Below are 21,104 nucleotides of genomic sequence, written 5' to 3'. Positions count from 1 at the left end.
GTATTTATTAGATATCACAGTTGATATCCTTTGAACTTTTTATGAATTTTTGATATAGAAGCATCAAATAAATCGTATCACCTTTATGACAACGTTCCTCCCTATATATTTCTTTGTTCAATATCATAGTGATTTCTAGCTTTCTGCAATCTATGATTTAATTTCTTTCTCGATTGTATAAAATATTCTAATAGTACTTTGCAAACGTTTTCCACATATACACCGTAAGTTTATTTTATTTATTTATCGATTGTTTCTGTTGTATCGTGTGAGACTGCAGGTTTTGATAATCAGTGTTTTATCGATCGATCACAGTAACAAGGAAAACACGTACGGACGACCTAGAGCCCTGATTGGTCCCGCTTCGCAGTCTGTCCCAGCCAGTTGAGTCAGGAACACAAGTCACAACCTCTGAGTTATGAATCATTATATTCCAAACACACTCTGTTTATATACTAATCAAGCAGACCACATCGTACGATAAAATAGGAAATAACATTGTACAATATTTAACGAATGAATTAAATAATAGCCAATAGGGAATAAACATTTAAAGTCCAAGGCCACCATAGACTTAACACGATAATTATTGGTACATTCCTCTGCATACCTAACAGTTTCGATTTCCTCACTTTTTAGAAATAATGATTACAAGTGTGTTACTTTGGTGTATCAAAATTACGATTATATTTCGGTGGAAATATTAATGACAAACTAGATGTTATTGCAAGGGAATGTTCCTAGTGGAAATCGATTGAATTCATCTTTTTTCTACTAGTGATCGTGTGAATTACTTTTGGTTGTTTCAAAAGCCTATCTGATCTAAAACGTTTACTTATTACCATACCAATGTTCTACATAAGAAAGTAAAACATGAAAATTAATTTAATAAAATGACTTTCGGTTGCGCACGAACGCCTAAACTCTAGACCGCTAGGCCGGCATCCAACGATGTTAATATCATGGATGTGTACCGCTGAGAAGTCCCACAACAGGATGAAACAGCCGTCCAGTGCTTACAGGTTTTTCAGGATGGTCTAGCTTTAACCGACTCATGAATTTAACTATAAAATCACTAAAAATCTCCACAAAACCCTTTCTGATAGTAATCATCGTATGATCCCTAGAGATTGGCTTTAAGATGTATTTCCTGGAGTTCCAGTGAGAAGCCTTGATCAGTGGAATTCAACCAGGTCGGTTGTGAGATAGTAACTCACTGATGATAATGGTGGATGTGTCGCTCAATTTGATGGATTATTTAAAGTTAAACATTAACACCACTGGATGCCGGCTTAGTAGTCTAGTAGTTAAGCATTCGCGTGCGAGACCGATTGGTCCTGGGTTCGAATCTCACGATGTAGGATCGTGGGTGTGCACCGCTGAAGAGTCGCATATTAGGACGAAACGGTTGTCCAGTACTTCCAGGTTTTCCATGGTGATCTAGCTTTTATCGACTCATGAATTCAATTATTAAATTACTACAATCTCTACAAAACTTTTTCCTGCTAATAAAATGATCTTAGAAGAAAAATATCGGTTACTTCAAGGTTAAAAGAGATAACTGACTTAAAAATTGTTTGAAAATTTGTTGAAAATTTTCTCTAAATGAATTAATATTATGGACAGTTAAACAATGTAAATAATTCATAAACAGAACCACACTGGATATTCTCATGATACTGAATGTTCATAAAATATATCAATGTTTACTGAGAAAATTTTCGAACAGCTGATTAAAAATGAGTAAATTAACATTGTACTTTAATTTAACATAATCATATGTTTGGTGTCAGCTAATGTTTGAAAGTACAGAACTAAATAAAACAAAACATTTTCCATGAATATCCAGTTCAAAACTGAATTGAACGTTCATAATAAACTAAAACTTTCTTAAAGTAAATAACGAATATCTTTGGATGAGATAATCAACCGTACAATAACCTAGTTTGTTATTTCAATTCAGTGTAACTTTTGAAGTAAGATACCGATATGTTGATCGAAAAACAACTTTTTTCTATATTCTGTTCTTAATTACATTGAACAAACAGCCTTAATTAGACATAAACTTCATTCTGCTTAAGTTTTGTTGCCATTTACTAATTCAAATAAAGCGTAATGATTATATAGTATATTTCATTATACGTAATGTTAAATGAATAAGTCTAAGCTGTAATATAACAAGAAAAGCTACTATCTTCTCATCAAATAAGTTGGATATGCGTTGTTTTGAATAATGACTCTAACAAGCATTCGAAAAGTAGTGGATGAAGTAATCGCAGCCGTAAAGTCTATATCTTTGTTAGCATAAAACCAGTGAAATTGTTATAAACTCGCTAACTTTAACAGAAAGAATAATCATTGAAGTAATACACAATAGTTATATAGAAATAAAAACTTCGAGTATTACTATGTGTTCTGTACAAACGGCAGTAATAGGTTTACTCCTGATTTTTCTACACACTTATCACAATAAATGTCATACTGCTCCTATGTCTATTCACATGTAAGGCTGGATGACAATTCCATGGACAAGAATTTCGCATAATCATTAAATGTTATGAATAAGATGCAATCAAAGTTTCATTAATTTAACCACTGGTAAATGATAGTAATCAGTTGTTTCAACGGTAATTATATTAATCATGTTTTTTTCGGACCTAATATTGCTTGAAATATCCTGGTTAAAAAAGACAGCTAAACTGTGTACACTTTGTTCAACCTATTTGAATGTTATCACAAAACTCATCTTTGAATAATCACATGCTGTCTGTAATCATTCAAGTCATGTAGACTCATATTATAATTGATTGGTATTATTGTAAAACAAACGTCATGTGAAATGACATTAAAAAATAAATCTTACAGAATGAAATATCTCGCCTGCTATCACTATCCTTGATAATATAATGGTGTATAGAATTGCGAATCGTACAGTTTTGCACCTACATTACTCAAAATAACATCTCCTAATTTACCCTTTGAATAGTGAATTATAGACTATTTTTAGTAAAAACTAAATGGATTTGCGTAAAGTACTACTGGTTTTTAAAAAAGAAACATTTCATAAGTTAGCGGAATCTGAACTGAAATTGAAAGTTATTGGTTAGAATTAGTTTATTGTTTCAACTGTTATGCTGATTTCTTTGATGAACAAGTCAATATTGGTGGTGCAGAAACAGGACGTGAAGATTTGATCCATTCATATGATGGGTTCATATATTCCCAGTATGATGGAAATGATTCGTCGAAAACAAACTCACTTTCTATGAAATAAAAAAGTATAAAACAAAATCAGATATAAATACCTCAGGTTAATATAAACATTTAAATGAGAAAATTTAAACTTGGATGAAAGAAATGTGTAAATGTAGTCCCAACTGCTAACTCATTGTATCAAGTTGAAAACTCTATGAACTCTATTACTTTCTCTTAAATAAAATATTATTTTGTATCTCAACACTAAACATCAGTAAACCATGCCTAGCTTTCATATCATATTTTGTTTTAAATAAGCATCAAGACATTGAACAACTCAGTCAACGTTATGGATGGTGTAAAATTTCTATGGACTAAACTTTGCTTTCTAAATTAACCCTGTTAATCTACCAGATGCAAATAATAGTTCTTGAAATTAATTGACAATCAATTACAGTTTAAATCTTTAATTTAAATATTCCATTCAATAGTAATTGTTTAGATATTATGATATTCAACAATTTCCTTTTTCATAACGTACCGATATCTTCGTCCTCAGAGGTCAAGTTGTAAGAAGATAAAGATGAGCTAGATTCAAGTAAATTCAGTTGTTTTAATTCATCAATGTTTCTGCATGAGAAAATCTGACTACATGTTGAACAATATAGGTAAATCGTTGATCCAGTTGAATTTGATGAATCACTAAATGTATACTTATCTTCAAAGTTTTTAAGGAAGTTTTCACCATAATCTTGATAGCTTCTAACTTCATATTTCGAAGAGCATAAGGAGCTAAATGATTTGGATAGGCTTAAGTGTTGACTGATCTCTTCGGATTGATTGCTTGAAGGGTTCTTTACTTGAGGAGACACTTCAAGGGTTTCCTTTTTCTGATTAGTGATAGTAGATTTTTCTGTGTATGTAGTTCTATTTGTACCAGTATTACGTCTTGTTGGAACAGGCAGAATGAACTGATCAAATTGTTGTTTCCATAGATTTTTCAGTTTTTCAAATGAACATCTAAAAGTAAGTTAGTAAAATGCATTGAACTTTGACATACAACGTAAAAACGTTTACATTTAAAAATAAGAAAGTCTCATATATAACACTGAGTTGAATAATGTGTTTAATTTATAAATAATTTGCAATGCAACAAAATTTTATAAATTACTGTTACCTTTTGAAATACAGTTTTTATTCAGCTTCAAAACTGAGTAATAGTGTGCGGTAAAGACGATTATGTCACTGACCAAAGTTGGTCAGTTTTAGTAGTTTGACAGTAAGTGTAATTTCATGAAGTCCAACATTTGCATATATAAGATGTATTATTGTATGCCATTAAATCATAAGCTTTCACCTGTAGTTTCATCCCATTTATTTACATGTTTGAAATATCTTCCATTTTTTGAATATTTTCATATTCCCCTGATTAGTTCAAGTTTTAACTTATTCAACATGATATCTACTTTCTTATCAATAAAACAAACATGTTTGTGTTTTTGCATTTCATAATGGATTGTTACACTACTAGTGTAGTGAACAGAACACGGTTGGGGACAATCCAATGTATTTGACTCAGAATTACAGGATTTGTTAATAAAATCTAACAATCAAATAGTAAATACGTAATTTACAAAATGCCCATCAATTGTCTCATAATGACTCAGACTTCATTGTTCTTGAATTTTCATACAAACTGCATTCTGTTTCCATTCTTTACTGTTTGATCCTCTTGTCTCTCTGCTACCACACCTTCCGTTCATGAGTAACGTCATACACTACTTATGTCAGTATAAGTAGCACACACCACACTAGCGTTACACTTTTTTCTCTGTTGTTCACATCCTATAGACGTTACACAATCATTACTATTATGATTGTTTTTTTCGTATTATTTCGTATCACGCTACTAAAATATAATAATGACTTCCTATAATCAAATATCGCCATGTTCTAATGTTTATGAATATCTAAACAACATTCAACTAGGATATAAATCAGCGAAGTTTCTTATTTTCATCAGTACGAGTACTACATTTCAGGATAGACATGATGTAATTATACTTTGATGCAAGATATACAATTTTAAGATGAAAGCTTTTTTAAAGGTTTTCTACTTTATTATAAACGACAAAAAAGTGTTGGAGGTGTTTTATAAAATAATGAAATTTCTCTTCATTTCAGATAATTATATTTTCACTTATCTTCAATAGGTTCGGTTGGATGCAAGAAAATCAGTTATTTCTTTAACAGAGCAACTATATAAACTGCACAAAACTGTTTAAGAAAGTAAAAATAACTTCACTGATTAAAATTGGAACAATTAATCTAGAAGTATTTTACTGAACAGATGATTCGAATATCCTGTATTAAAATTCTTGTAGATTCGTGGTTGGTTACCTTCAAGGAAATTCTCAAGTGAACCCAAGACGTTGTCCAACGTTTGCTAGTTTTCGATGAAGTTAGAGCGGATGCCTATCTGTGATGAAAACTAATTTGAACCTGGAAAACGTTTACACATTGTGTATTTTAATCATTAAATTCATGTGTATTTTATTGAAACTCGTCTCAATCGAGAGAGATAGTTACGATAAGTAAAGATATTTTACACTCATCTAAATCCCGGAATAGTTATAGGGATAAAAGAATAAATACACTTTAATTGATGTAGGCTCAAACAAGAGATGAAAATAATAAACCATATTTGCTTTAACTTGAAGTAGTCCATTATTATTAGTTTGTTACAGTATTTTGATAGTAATTGATGGAGTGTTATGATCTTTTAACGATAGTATTATCGTCAATAATCCAGTTTAAAATAAACTTTTACGAAATATCGTGACAATTGGATAGTGACAAGTGATTGATCATTTGATAACAGAGCGACTGACTGTCAAAATTAAAAATAACCTGTTTCCGTAAATAGTTTTATTCATTCGGTTTATCATTATAGTGCCATCATATTGAGCCAGTGAGCGTATATCATGTTTGATAAGTCTCGTCGATCGAACGCTATATTCGTTTTCCTAAGCTATTCTGTTAACCCGCAGTCTAAAACTACACAGCGACTTGAACACCAGAGAGAAGACAAAAGTATGAGAGAAAATACTTTATCCCAAGGTTCATTTTTGTACAGAAAATCATGGGTATTTATAGATGTTGGCGTTTGTTAAATCAACATCATATTTCAGCCAATCTGTTAACGACATATTATGCTACCGACCAATATTAGCACGCCACGTTGAAATTCTAGAACGTTCCATCATACTCTGATTGTCTAGGACCCTCCGGCTCCTTTTGGGCCTCTGGAGGCTCCGTTGAAGTTCTCCGGAAGCCGACTCAACAATGTTGTCATTATTATATTGTAAAACAGTATTGTTAAATTAATGGGTTTTAATGAAGGCTGTCATTACATCTGCACATGTATTGATTTTCAATTCATACTTGATTACTTGAACTAGAATAGAATATTGAATCCTCTGAACAGACATACTTGATAGTTACTGTGATGTATCGAGATATCATGCTTAGTTTGTGTTTATTACTGAAACTAATTATCACTAAGTAATTACATCGCCTGTGATTGCACAATCATTGGCAAACATATAATCTTAATTAACTGAACTATTACTAAAGAATGATCAAGAAGGTTAAATATTGTAACATAAAATGTATAATGGATAGATTTATGGCTAGTACTAAAATCCAGGACACATGTTTCACCCTATTCGGGACTCATCATCTGTATTAAGTTGAATCACACATCCAATGTCCACCCAGGGACTCGGACTCAGCATCTTCTAACTCTAGCCGCAAACGCGTTATCCATGGAAGACTAGCACTTAGTTGCAGACACATGTGGCGAACGAGTCAAAAATGGGACTTCACTGACAGTCGCAAATCCATTAACTCTACAAGCATTTGTAAAAATTGAAGCAATCAGCATAAGATGCATATCTGTCGGCAAAGACTGATCGAAGTTCAATAAAGATTATCAATACAGGAAAACCTATATTCTTTTAAATAATGGCATAAGTAACATTAAGGGTTTACACATATTCACATTTTTTCCATAAAATGTCATAGTTTGTACATCTACATTTTCAAGCATTATCTTCAGTTAAATATCGATGAGTCTAGAACTTTAACTTTGTTGTTAATTTGAACTAAACAGTCTAAATTAACAGAATCAAATTGTTATAAACTGTAATTATTAATAAAAATATGAAGTGCCAAAGTGATTTATTTCACTGTACAGTTCTCAGTAAAGACTTTCTGTGACTAATGTTTTCTAAATAGGTTCAAATTTTGATTTATGATGTTTAGAAGAAATTGACAGCTATCTCCGAACTTAGGTTGCTTGATTAAAATAATCCATTAACGACGCATATTTAACATTGTATATGAACTCATGTGTTTGAGTGACTCTGACTTTTAGTCGGAAAGCCAATTAATCATTATTAAATACTAGATGATATGACAATAATTACTAATAAGTCATGAAATAAAATATATGTTCATCTGTGCCTTCAAGCCACATTCTAATGTGTTACTATTCTTTCAACAAAATTACCTAACAAAATTTTTATTTTCAGAAAGAAAAGAATAACGTTAATTAATGACTTTTAAAAGCAATTAATTGTCAATCATTGATGAATTCATAATTCACACGACCACACAAAAACGTTACTATCTTTAATTTCAACCAACTTTAAAAAAATATTTGACATCATACTTGACAGTCAAACAATCAAAAAAACAGAAATGTTCACATTTTAAATGGTTAAAAATAACCACGCACGCAATAAATTGACTATTTTTAAACGATTGTGTGATGTGTACTAATGATATCGACAGATATAAGTAGTATGTATCATCAATCGATAGTGAGAATGCCTGACGGTAGACAGTTAAGAAGATTGAAGAAAATAGAACAAGATCAGAGAATGATTGGTATGGAAATAGAGGAACAATCAAGTCTGAGATGATTGATTGACGTTTTGCCAATGAAATATTTATTGTCTAGTTTTCAGATTTTATTCAAACATTCTGTAATTTTATGTTCAAAAACATATGATTGTCCCCAATGTTGTTCTCGTTCACTACAAAAGTAATATTGATGTTATTCTATCTGTTGAGAATATAGACATCATACATTCATTTATAACAGCAAACAATTTAAACGAAATGAAAAATAAAAATAAACTAATATTTAGTTATTATCCTCAACAAACCAAATATTTTAATCATATGTTTTATCATTCAAAAGTTTCAATACTTATAAATTTTATGAGAAGGGGTTTTGTGGAGATTTTAGTAATTTCAGTAGTTGAGTCAATTGAAGCTAGACCACCATAGAAAACCTGGAAGCTTTGACGGCCGTTTCGTCCTAGTATGGGACTCCTTAGCACTGCGCCATCCAGTTTCTCCAGGTTTTCCATGGTGGTCAAGCCTCAGTTGACTCATGATTTCAATTGTTGAAACCAATGAATTTGTCATGTGATGTATTTTGGAAGTTTGATATTTCATGAATTGAAATACAGTGCTATTCCTACGGTTAAGAATACAAATCAATTAAATTTAGTATCGTAGATGGATACACTCATTTGTATTACGTCCTTTAAATTGAATGATTCCACTGTGAAATATTGATTATTATCTTGAACAACATCAATAACAATCTAGTTTGGATAGAAATAAGTTTATACACTAAGGTTTAAATTAACAAATAACGCTCAATATTAAATAAAACAAAACTAAGAATATTACAATTTATCATTTTGTTGCTTACTCATTTTTTCTCATTTCATAACGTTTTGAAAAACAAGATCGATTTGCATGATCTGAGAATAACATAATTATAGGAAGTAATATATATTAATGAAACTTAAGAAAAACATTGTTTAGTTGGTTTACTGAAATATATTTTTATTTATATATGCACAATTAAACTAATGGTAAGTGTAAAACTACATAAACTAGTTTTTTGTTCCGAATTTAAAAAAAAAATAATTTACTCCATCTAATACACAAAGCTCAATTAAAACTATTAGGAATGACTTGAGATTCGATCAATTTACGTTTCATTCTAGAATATGGTCTAAACAATATCGATTTTCATCATTAACAGAAAAAAATCGTCATCGTCTCCTAAGTGGTAAAATGATTAGAGAATAATTAAACTATTACATAGCATTCAAATGTAGATTAAGAATTGTCTTTAATAAAAAAATGTGAATTGAGTTTTAGGATGAAATCTTTTGACCATTAAAAGATATCCACGAATATTGAGTTTGTGCATTTATACGTTCTACTAATTTTCAGAGAAATCAAGTAGATGCTTTTCGAAAGATGACTAGTATGAACTTGAAGAACATAGAAGATGAAAGATAACAGTTCTTGTATCCTAGTATGAAACAGTGGTCTACACACAAGGTCTCACATGGATTTAATCAAAAACTCAATTTGGTACCATTGAGTTAGATTTTAATAGTTCAAATTCTTAACCTAGATTAAAACCATCCTATTTTAGTAATAAGTAATCTTCTTAATCCTGAAATGATTGAGCTCCGTTGTCTGACGTATTGGTGTTTTCAACGGTTATGCAGATGATTCCAACACTGAACTTGAAATGTCCAAAAGAAAGTGGATTACTCTACTCATGTCTTCTTTTCAAATGAAACGTTTTAAGCATAACGACATATATTTATCATATAACTATTTGCATCTGAACAAGTTTGAAATGCTAAAATTAATTTCATCCTTTTCATTTAGAAAATTTAGAAAATTGATAATTTACTCACCAACATTTGTCACATGTTTGTTCTTCTCAAATGTTTCAAACGGTGAATTGAAACAATGAACATGCCTGTAGTGGTTCACATGACAAGAATCTAAGTGGATAGTCTGTGTTAAATACAAATAGAATAAACAACTATTAAACATTGAAGAACCTTTAATAGGTTTCCCCAAGTTCTGTTTATTACACGTCTTTGTTTCAACTGGTCGATCTATCAGAACATCCTTCTGTTGTCGAATTGTTTTATTCAAAACCTTATTTGTATTACATTGATTTTGAGTTGTATTTCTTTTGCCACTGTGTTTCTTAAAACGAGTTGTAAAATATTTTCTAAATAAGAAATAGAGAGTAATAATATGATAATAATTACCTCCTTTCTAGTTTGTTTAATCTATTTATCTCTCCCGCAGTCATATCAAAATCTCTTAAATGATTTTCCTACAATATCATTGAAAAAAAGTGAAGATAATTATGTTTTTGATAGGTTTATGCCTAATCAATTAAGTAAAATGACATTGAAATATCATTACTATAATATCTACAAAAACCCAATCTGATATTAATCAACATATGCTCACTAGTGACTGGCTGCAAGAGGTATATCCTAGAGTTCTAGTGAGAATCAATGACCAGTGGAATTCAATAAGGTCTGTCGTGAGGTAGTAACTCGCTGGTGACAATGGTGGATGTGTCGTTCAATTTGGTGGATTATTTGAAGTTAGATATTAACACCGCCGGATGCCGGTCTGCATAGTGGTCTAGTGATTAGGCGCCCTCGCGCAAGAATGACAGGTCCTGGATTCGAATCTCGCGAGGCGGGATCGTGTATACGCACATACCAAACTCTAAATCACTTAAATGTATGTGTACTCAATAAAAATATCATTAATGTAGATATCAAAAGTTGAATCAGTACTCTTAATTTATTTTATTTTGTTGGTAACTTCTATGACTATCAACAAATACCATAGATTAGCTTAAGTTTTAGCTAACTTAGTGGTAAATGATCCTGAACTCCATATTTTGAACATACATTACCATTCAAAAATTCACTATTAACATTTTAATCTTCTATTGTAGAAAATTTCGTACACTTAGTTCCATTTATCATTTTGAATAGAGCAAGAGCAAAGATTCTAGCAGAATATCATGAATTCATTTTTATTTCGTTTGCGTCTCGTCAGCTGCTTACGACCTATGATAATTAAAATTATAATTATGAAATGGGTTTAGATTACGTACATGAAAGAGTTTAGTTGAAAGTTATGTTGAAAACACATTAGCATGGTATAGAAAGTACGTAAATAAATTCAATACACTGAACATTCTACAACATTGATTATGACAACAGTTCAAACGGCCAGAAACAAGTGATTACATAATAAGTAAACACTGACAGAAATAAAATGAGTAGAGCTCAGTTAATAAAATAAAACTACTAGTTTGGGAGATGGTTGAAATAAATTCGTTTGTTAAATTTATTTATATCCTTGCTATACTATACTAATATGTCTTCAATCTAACTTCCAACTAAACCGTTTCATGTAAGTAATTTAAACCCATTATGTAATTATGATTTAAAATAGCACAAGTTGTAAGCAGCTGACACGGCCCAAATGAAATAAAATGAATTCATGCTATTCTGCTAGAATCTTTATTCTTGCTCTTTTCAGTATTGTTATAAACTTGATTTTATGATGAAAACAATATTTAAAATAGCTTATAAAATATTGCCTAATATTACATAGTATGCTTAATGTCATTTAAATAGTTTAGATTATGAGTTTGGTTTCAATTCACTCATGATCTCAACTATTGAATTTATTACCATATCCATAAAACCCATTTTGATATTAATTTTATTTCGTTAAAGAAACAATCGTTTAATATACAAAACCCTTTCTGATAATATACAAGTAATACAATTCAATAAACTAAGTAATAAGATTATTGTCTTATAACTATAATATCAACTCATGATTATTTAACTAACTTTTGAATTCATCCAGTTATATAATATTAATTTAGTTGATGTATATTGAATGTTATATTTTGATGTAATAAATTGTTTATTTAAACACTTTTTTCTAGTGTACATACCAATATTTATTTATATTTATATTAATACTGTACAGCATAAAGTATTATTAATAATAGACTGATTCATTCATTAATTGAATAGATGAAAAGAATATTGTTTCATTGAATTTATATCTATTTGTCCTAATTTCTGTGTTTATATATTATGAGCATAATTAAAAGTACTATATATATATAGGTAGATATGTAGATAGATAGATAGGTATAGATAGATAGATTTCAGTTAATTATTGTATAAAAGATCACGATATCATAGATCACCTGTTATCATTTACAAAGTATACGTTTTTGTTTCTTACTGAAATCTCACAAAACTTTAGTGTATTATAACCTTGATTTGTTCAAAGAAATTGAAATGTGAGTAAGAAATAAGATCTTATGTACTAGTATTTGTTTACTGATGAAAATTATCATAAAATATGTGATTCACATTAATAGCACTAATTTTGAGGAAGAATTTTTTTCTGTACATCTTTGAAAAGTATGATATTTGTTGTTAATTAATTCAGTCAATACATATTTTAAAAAGAAGGATGGTTAATCTACAGAATATTTATATCGTAAGTAAAAGTCACAATATACTGAGAATGTTATTAAAAGTCTCCTAAGACTAGCGTTATATCATAATTGATTGATCACAGCGTGGTGATAAATGTCGTGTGTGTCAAGTCCTTCTTAGTGCAGATCGATTGCTATCGACCAAGCTGCAATGTGGCCACTAGTCTAGGTGACTCGACAATGCGTGCACTATGTTGAGATAAGATATTGGTTGGAGATAGTCAACAGGAAACCCTAGACTCGCGTTGGTTGCGGCCTGGACAGCTCAGTGGTAACGTCTCTGACTGTGAAGCTGTGTGACATGGGATCAAATCCGTCAGGGGACACTAGTTCCCTCAAGATTACGGATACACCTTGCTGATGAGTGCTGAGTAGCATGAAATACAGATTCAGGGTTTCTTTTGACTACCTTCAACCACCATCTTACTAGAGTTATACGTTTATGCATTCATTATTCATATAATATCACTTCTTATTTTTCATGAATCTATCAGTTCTGACTAGAAGCTTTTATTGCATAAATTTCAATCTTGTCATATATTCATAATACTAACTTCATTTTTCTCAAATGGTTAATCATTGTTAGGGATCATCTTTGTTATAATCTACAAATAACTAATACGAATCATTTAATATTCTAAATTGATCAAAGTTTATTTTACTTTTACATTGTAAGAAAGTATGATTTTTTCATTAAACTAAATCCATTGTCTTCAATTTAGAAATTTTTAAAAATGCCACTCAACCAAAAAAAACAAACTTTGTTGATTGATAATTTCTATAAGAACTATTTATAAAATTTTTTTATCGTATAAAATAACATTCTTATTATAGATAAGAAATGAAGATTTACATTTACTGATTATTTAGATACTTAAATAGTACATATATCATAATGATCATTTGATTGCGTAATGATTCCTTTCTCTCTTTCATAAATGTCACAAGACTCATTTAATTTAAATAGTATGTTCGTTATATAATTTTGGCATTGATGAACAAACTGCTCGATTAACTATTTATTAAGTTTGACTTAATTTAAAGAAAAGATATTCACTAATTGTTTAGATGATCTGCATTTAAGTATATAGTTTCTTAATACTACTTACTTTACTAAATCAAAACTTGATGTAATTTATCTAGTGGAAAATTATATTTAACAATAATTTTAAAATGAGAAGGGGTTGTGTGGAGATTTTAGAAATTTCACTAGTTGAAATCATGAGTCAATTAAAGCTAGGCCACCATGGAAAACCTGGAAGCACTGGACGGCCGTTTCGTTCTAGTATAGGATCGTAAAAGTTATAGTTGTTAGGACAAGAGAGTAGCATCTGATTATTATTTATGTAACGATATCCTTTCCGAGATAGTTTTGTTTATCTATATTTTTGAAGGCATCCTATATATGTATATAATTATTGATTACATATACTAAACAAGATAAGAATGAAAGTTTTGTTTCAGTGTTTAATTGTTGAATCGAATTTGTCAAATAGTAATCCATCAATTCTAGTTAAGTAATATGCCCATGTTTAATAAAACATTTATTATTGGAACTACATTTCGATAATTACATTTCACTTACCACACAGCATGGAAATTAGTTTTCGCTTAATTATCAGAGATACTTTCCTTTTAAGCTGTGATACTGGTAAATAAGTAAGTACTTGACTAGCTAAATAAAAATTTATACAATATAAAAAATAATGAATAACATTAAACCTTCGAAGTTAATTCTACTTTATCTCAAGTTTGAATTTGAATAACTTTTATCTAAGCAAAATGTTGTTATATGATCATGCATTCATGTTAAGGAAAGTCCGGCGAGACTATGATTCATGGACGAGCCAATCATAAGCGTTTGAGGGATTTCAAGGACACAGCACCAACTTCAATACTTTATGCTAACGTACGATCGATTCCCAGGGAATTTTGTACGGAACGTGATAATTGAGCGGCTATAACAAATAAAACGACGAGACTATAATTTGTGGACGAACCAATCAGGTATAAGATAACAAATCTCGGATTTCGGTGCGAAAGCCTTTTATCCATTTGGCCAAATAGTTTTGGCATTATAGGTAATGTCAGTTCATGATGAAAATCCTATATATAATCCCCAATTAAGGCGAATTACGACAATTAGTACGAACTTGATAATAAAAGCACTTGTAACATTGGCTGCAGCCAGCTTCTACAATATATACGAATGATTGGAGAGCGTACAGACTCATACATAGGCTTGATTATGTGCATCGTATCGTTATCCACAAGTGGGATTTTGTGTACTCAACAACCGGAGTGCACACAAACAATGTTGGAGCTATGTTATCGAGACTGAAGGAGTTCTTACGATCCTATCATGGCACCAGAGGATGACTATTCTGTAGCCGTGGTGGATGATTTCCTCTGCTGCATGCATTACGATTTTAGAACCTCTGAACCTCTTTCTAACCATATCAAGTTTTTCAACCACGTATAAGAAGTGTATACACTTTATTTTCTTGGTTTTGTATAACATCTTTTTACTATATACTGACTTGCTAATATTGGCTAATATTTCTCATAGTCACTTAAGATTCGTTCGAAGGTCGTCCATAAATAATAGTCTCGTCGAAAACCTATGTTACAAATTAATGCTTCTGAAGTTCAGCTGTTCTCATTTCTGTTTCAATGTAATGTTCTCAGTAAATCTACATATTAATATCTAGTACAATTTAGTATCATATCATTTCACCTAGATAGTTAAAATATTTAGCTTTGGAAATATTACATGACCTAAGGTACTAGATATTACGAATTTAATTTCGTATATCGTTTTCTGCGACATTTACACACATTTTTATACGTTCGATTGTTACATGGTACAAAAATGGTCAATTTCAAACGTAAAGCCTCAAACCTTATTGCCTGAAATATCACTACATTAATATTGTCACATAAAATGACATGTTTGAAAATAAAGTGTTTCAACAATTTATCGCTCTATTTTCCTAACGTTTTTAGTTTTCAAGCAATCTGAAGAATCTGGAGTTAAGAATAATAAAATTGAAATTTGGATACTATTTCTTTTGTCTTGATATTTTGGTGTTAGTTATATAACACATCTGCTCTTTTCACTTACGGTAGTTAATTTACCTTTTAAACCGTACACTAAGTCCAAAATATTTAAATATAGATGGAATCAATTTTAGGTCCTTATAATCTCTATTGCGATTCATACATTTGAATAAATATTTAGGGTTAATATGCAAAATCCGTCTTTTCTTAGTAAGTGTAGTAAATTAAATGGTAAAACAAATAGAATTAAAATGAATTATACCCGTTTTATGCAATTTAATAATTTCTTTGTGATTTATTTCGACAAAGAAATTGGTCGGACTAAACAATACATATAAAAATTTTGATTCTGTTGATCCCCAAGTTGGACATCTACGGAATCTTTCATCTGATTCGACAACACTCTGTTGTAAACCTAATCTGGGATTGGTGTTTCTTTTCTTTATTATCTTGACGAGGTATCCTTCTTTCCAGTCCATCAAGACTTTTTCTTTCTCCCAAATATTCTTGAAAAGAATGTGGAGCATCTTTGCAGTTACTTCTATGTCTAACTTCAGTCGGAGTTTAGGGATAATGAAATGGTTTGGTTTGTATTTTTTCGGGTTGTATAATATAAAATAGGAGATGAATTGGTTAAACTAGATTAAATCGTAGGCACATTATGACTAACGGAAATTAATATTTTCAAGAAAAAAACCAAACACATTAATCAGGAGTGTATCGGTCATGTTTGACTTGGACTGATAAGAAAATCAATTTATCATAATGTGTACTTACTAAATCCATCTGCCACATATCTAGCATAATCGCTCGATCTCATAATATCGATTCAATAATTTGTTTGTTTTTTAGTTGCTACACTACAGGGTACTAAATCACATTATGATACTTGCATATTTGTTCATGTTAATATGGATTGAAATTAATATTAACATGAATAATTTGAGCTATTCGTTCCTTAATCTGTGAGTTTACTTTTATTAAAAGAAAAGGTATTTAGATACCACATTAGAACTTGTTAAAAATCCAAATAAGACTATAGTTCTGCTGAGCTTCGTAAAGGTTTTATTCGGATAAAACGAAGTATCGTTTGAAGCTATTACCAGTATGGCTAGAAAATGATATTTATTTTTTAAATATCCACGTTCATACATGTAATTATGCTGAAGAGTTCATTATTACAGACAAATTAGCTGTATAAGTGTTTAATTATAAGTTTTAAGTTCAAAAATCGGCCTCGATTCAATATAGCAAATACACCGATGATTTTATAAATAGATGTTACAACACCGTTTGCCTTACAGTAATGATTTTTTACTATGAAAGAGCTATTCATAACATTATTACTACTTTCTTAAACACCTTTGAATGATCACTGAGTAGTGAACAACATCGTGTTTGTCTGATCCGTTTACTGATGATTAAGTTCAATTTGTAAGATTGTAATATGACCACTAGTCTAAGTGATTCGACATCGCCACCTAGGTGACCAGATATCATATCCATCAAGAAGCAACAGTTCGCTCAGTGTTACAGGTACAACATGCTAATCAGTGCCAAATCACAAACTTAAATTCAGAGTTTCCCGCTTACTAACTGAATTCACTTTACATACATAATATATAACGTTTATTTAAGAAAGGCAGTGATCGTTCAAGCCAAGTAAAGGAATGATGGAAATATAACTGTCAACAAAATTCATGAATCCGATTACGTAAATAATGTCTTTCTTTAGGTAAGTGACGATATGGCTGGTCAAACATTTTATGTAGTTACTCTTTAGCATATTCATGACATTTTTCTTACGTCAGTGAAAAAAGTTAGTTAAATGAAGAAAGATATATGATATCCTACATAGAATTTGACGAATTCGTTTATAGTGGGTTGACAAAGATATTCTAACTGAACAAATTATTCTTTTGATAGTGCATTTATCTTCAGAGTTGACAAAGAAAGTGCAAATTTACATACATATATCAGACTGATAGGAATAATTAGAAATTGTGTAACAGATGAAAGCAGTTTATCTAAGAACATAAATATATCAGTAATACTGTTATATCTCTACATGATAAACGTCAGAATATTCTTGCTTGTGTATATAGCTCATTATTGTGTGTTGTGAACAATTATGAGTCTCGCAATCTTTCAGTACGTTTTATATGATGTTTACAAGAAGTTAGAATATAGCTACCAACATCTTATTGTGAATTCAGGGTATGCAATGCGTATGTCAGTTCAAGTGGTATTAATAAGTTTTAACAGTTAAACGATATGTTCTTATATCATGTTAAGTATGAGGTAATTTCCACTAGCCGGTAATTATTAATGACCAAAATAATAATAAGTAGATGTGTTGCTTCATTCTTATTTGTTTGTTTTTTCACCTACTATTCAGTTAAATACTTGAAAGTGATCGGATCACCTAGTAATGTTTTGCTGAATTATCATTGTACTTAAAACACCATAACAGTAATCAATTCAAGCTTAGTAAGTAAAAATTCGACAATTTAATCCATAATTTATATTTTCGGTAATCATCATCCCATAATTTACACCGAAAACGACAAGGTGTATGAATTTCATATTATAGTTTTAGATATATACTATGGTATACCTAGACTTTATTTTGGTTCCCTTTTATTATTTAAATGTTCATTAAATTAACCAGGTTTTGCAAAAATCAAGATAACAATACCAATTATGCATTGATCTATTCAGATCATATTGTTCGGTTATGTCATTTACTTAATAACGACAGTTTATAGGCATTATATTAAATCCGATATTACAGTAAGTCCTTTGTTTAGAACGAAATAGTTACCTTCAGAGAAGAGTATTGACATTTGTTGACGATTTCAAATGATAACCATTAATAAAAATTTACATTACATTAATCAGTTATTGTGAAATCAAGATATTAATAATATTTGCTTTTTGGTCTATTTAAATACTATTTTTCAAATTTATCATACACCCAATAAGCCGACTCACTCGATATTAAAATGTTCAATTTTTGATTCAGTATTACTATTGATCTTGTATCTGGAACGAACTGATTTATTTCAGGGAAGTACACTGTCACTTGTTGACGACTTTGAGTGATGATGATAATAATAAGCACGAAAGTACGATTTTCTCTAGCAATGGCAAGTATGTTGCTCCATGTAATGTGTTAAAACTGTATTCGATCGTTACACAATAAATGATATTCCGGTTTTAATACTAAATCGTTCCAAGTGAATCACAATATATTTTCCCAGGAATCAAGTGGACATTCCATTAGACGTTTACATAATTATGTTTTTAATTGATTGTAGAGGCAAAGAGACAGAGGGCAGATTGAACGTATTTCACATCCTTAAAAATTCTATTCTCATTTCAATGCTCACTTTTATTAAAATGTTCGCTTTTAACCACACATTTTCGCTAGTCACTTTTTGAATGGATACCATATTTGTTATATGCACTTTTATGCACTTTAATGCACTTAGTTCATAGTAGTTAACCATATTATGTGTATAACTACAGAATTCACTCTAAGTTATCGGATTATTGGATTGATACAAGGTAGAGAGAAGGGCTCAAGAATAGTAAGGATAGATTATTTGAAATGACGCGATTTATCAAATTGTTTGGAATGAATATTAGTGACAGATTTGTTAAAATTATGTTACATAGGACTTCAGAGAAGGATATGATCAAAGGTGGTATCATTTTGAAGTTCATGATTATATTCAGAATATACGCTGCGATAGCCATAAGTCTTTTGATTAACATAAATACTTGGTGTATGAATAATAATAAGAAAGATTAGTTCAGCGAAGAGTTCTCCTCTTTTCGGCGAATTCATTTTCGAAGCTGTACAATCACAAAGAGATGTACTTATTTTACAGGATGATAATAACCTTACTGTCACCATGTCAATCAGAAGTCTATTATCAGTATCATTATCATCCTGTAAAAATAAGTATATATATTTGCGATTGTACAGCTTTGAAAATGAATTCGCCGAAAAGAGGAGAACTCTTCGCTGAACTAATCTTTCTTATTTAATGCCTTAATGGGTGTATTCCCTTTACTATGAATAATAACACGACATGTATTTTCTAACTGTCGGATTTCATATCCTTGCCCTGAAAGGTAATATTAAACAGTTTATTCACTAGAGGTCAGTTTACTGTTTCAAATCACCTTCGTATTTAATGTTAGATAGATCTCATTCTTGATATAATGCACTGTGTGGCAAGCCCATTTGGCTACTGTATCATTTGTCTATTCATTGTAACTCAGACTCTTAATTCACTATGTTAATTTCGGTGTGTATGATCGAATGCATGTCTGTACATTAACCCTTAAGCTATCCTCCTATTGGTTGCAATGTGCAGATAATCGATAATTTATCCACACCCGATTAACTCTCAAAAATATATATGGATTTTTGACACACACACTCACCCTGTTTCATCGTGTGCTTGCTCACCGTACGCTTGTGGATTTTTATTAATCATTAACAATAAACTATCTCTATAACTGGTGTTCAGGCTTCTCAATAATCTCGAGTAAATCCGCAATTCTACTAGGAGATTAAGCCTACCTTAAATACTCAGTTTACGGGATATTATTTATTGGAGTCAGATATTGAGGACATTAGCCTCAACATATTGGTTAGCCGCCGTCTCAACATATTGGTGACCCGCCTTTAGAACGCGCACCATTTTTCCTACAAAGTCTGCTGCATTCTCCTCAAGCGTAGCATAAAGAAATTCATATTGGAATGATTATTATAATTAATAACAATCCATTGACAGTCATAATAAATTCACTCATAACATTTTCCCTTTGGAATTATTACTGTATATTCTCATATATATACCCAAAGTGAAAATTTTTCTTTTCGGTGAGTCTTATATATTTTTTGTTGCTATTTTTGATTTCTTCATATTGCATATTTCAAACCTCAGCTTATTATTATTATTGCTCCTTCGTACCATGTCAGTTGATAATTCGCTAAGCCTATCATCTAAATCTATTTCCGTAGGTGCCATTTCTGTACCTTTACCTATTTTTAATCCACGAAAGGCTGAACTCTGGTTTGCTCGCTTAGAAAGCTTTTTTGTTGCAAACAAAATCACAAATCACAGTACGAAATTTAGTTACGCAAACTCACTGCTGCCGGACGACGTCATTGAACAAGTGCCTGATGTCATTTTTAAGCCGGATCCTAACTCACCATTCGATTGTCTAAAAAGAGAGGTCATTCGTTTCACATCTCTCACAGACCAACAGACAATCGATCAACTTTTAGCTAATGTGGAGCAAGGTGACAGTTCACCATCACAGTTAAAACGCTACATGACAAACTTATTAGGAAATCGTACAGTAGACAAAC

The 21,104-nt window shown here is 30.7% G+C and overlaps 1 protein-coding gene across 2 annotated transcripts; it reads right to left on the bottom strand.

Moving 5' to 3' along the window:
• Nucleotides 1-3,014: 3,014 nt before the first annotated feature.
• Nucleotides 3,015-19,116, bottom strand: MS3_00007200 (uncharacterized protein). Of its 2 annotated transcripts, XM_051215454.1 has the most exons (7): nucleotides 11,988-12,184; nucleotides 10,365-10,432; nucleotides 10,131-10,324; nucleotides 9,999-10,088; nucleotides 8,987-9,038; nucleotides 3,737-4,215; nucleotides 3,015-3,263 (listed from the first exon to the last, which is right to left on the bottom strand). In XM_051215454.1, the coding sequence occupies exons 1-7, from the start codon at nucleotides 12,090-12,092 to the stop codon at nucleotides 3,130-3,132; spliced, it is 1,122 nt and encodes a 373-aa protein (XP_051073675.1). In that variant the 5' UTR covers nucleotides 12,093-12,184; the 3' UTR covers nucleotides 3,015-3,129. The 2 variants fall into 2 exon arrangements, with proteins under 2 accessions (XP_051073675.1, XP_012799772.1); XM_012944318.3 differs by lacking the exon at nucleotides 11,988-12,184 and adding an exon at nucleotides 18,707-19,116 and having other exon boundaries at nucleotides 9,999-10,324.
• Between the last annotated feature and the right edge of the window lie 1,988 nt (nucleotides 19,117-21,104).

This window comes from Schistosoma haematobium, chromosome 1 (assembly GCF_000699445.3).
Source record: "Schistosoma haematobium chromosome 1, whole genome shotgun sequence".
NCBI classification, from domain to species: Eukaryota; Metazoa; Platyhelminthes; class Trematoda; order Strigeidida; family Schistosomatidae; genus Schistosoma; species Schistosoma haematobium.
This window is presented reverse-complemented; position numbering and strand designations above follow the sequence as displayed.

Excerpts from the sequence above, each read along its gene's own strand:
- MS3_00007200 (XM_051215454.1), bottom strand. The coding sequence starts at position 12,092 with ATGTACACTAGAAAAAAGTGTTTAAATAAACAATTTATTACATCAAAA. Across the intron at positions 10,433-11,987 it reads ATAACTGGATGAATTCAAAA|GAAAATCATTTAAGAGATTT; the intron begins GTTAGTTAAATA and ends ATGATATTGTAG. Across the intron at positions 10,325-10,364 it reads TTAAACAAACTAGAAAGGAG|AAAATATTTTACAACTCGTT; the intron begins GTAATTATTATC and ends TTTCTTATTTAG.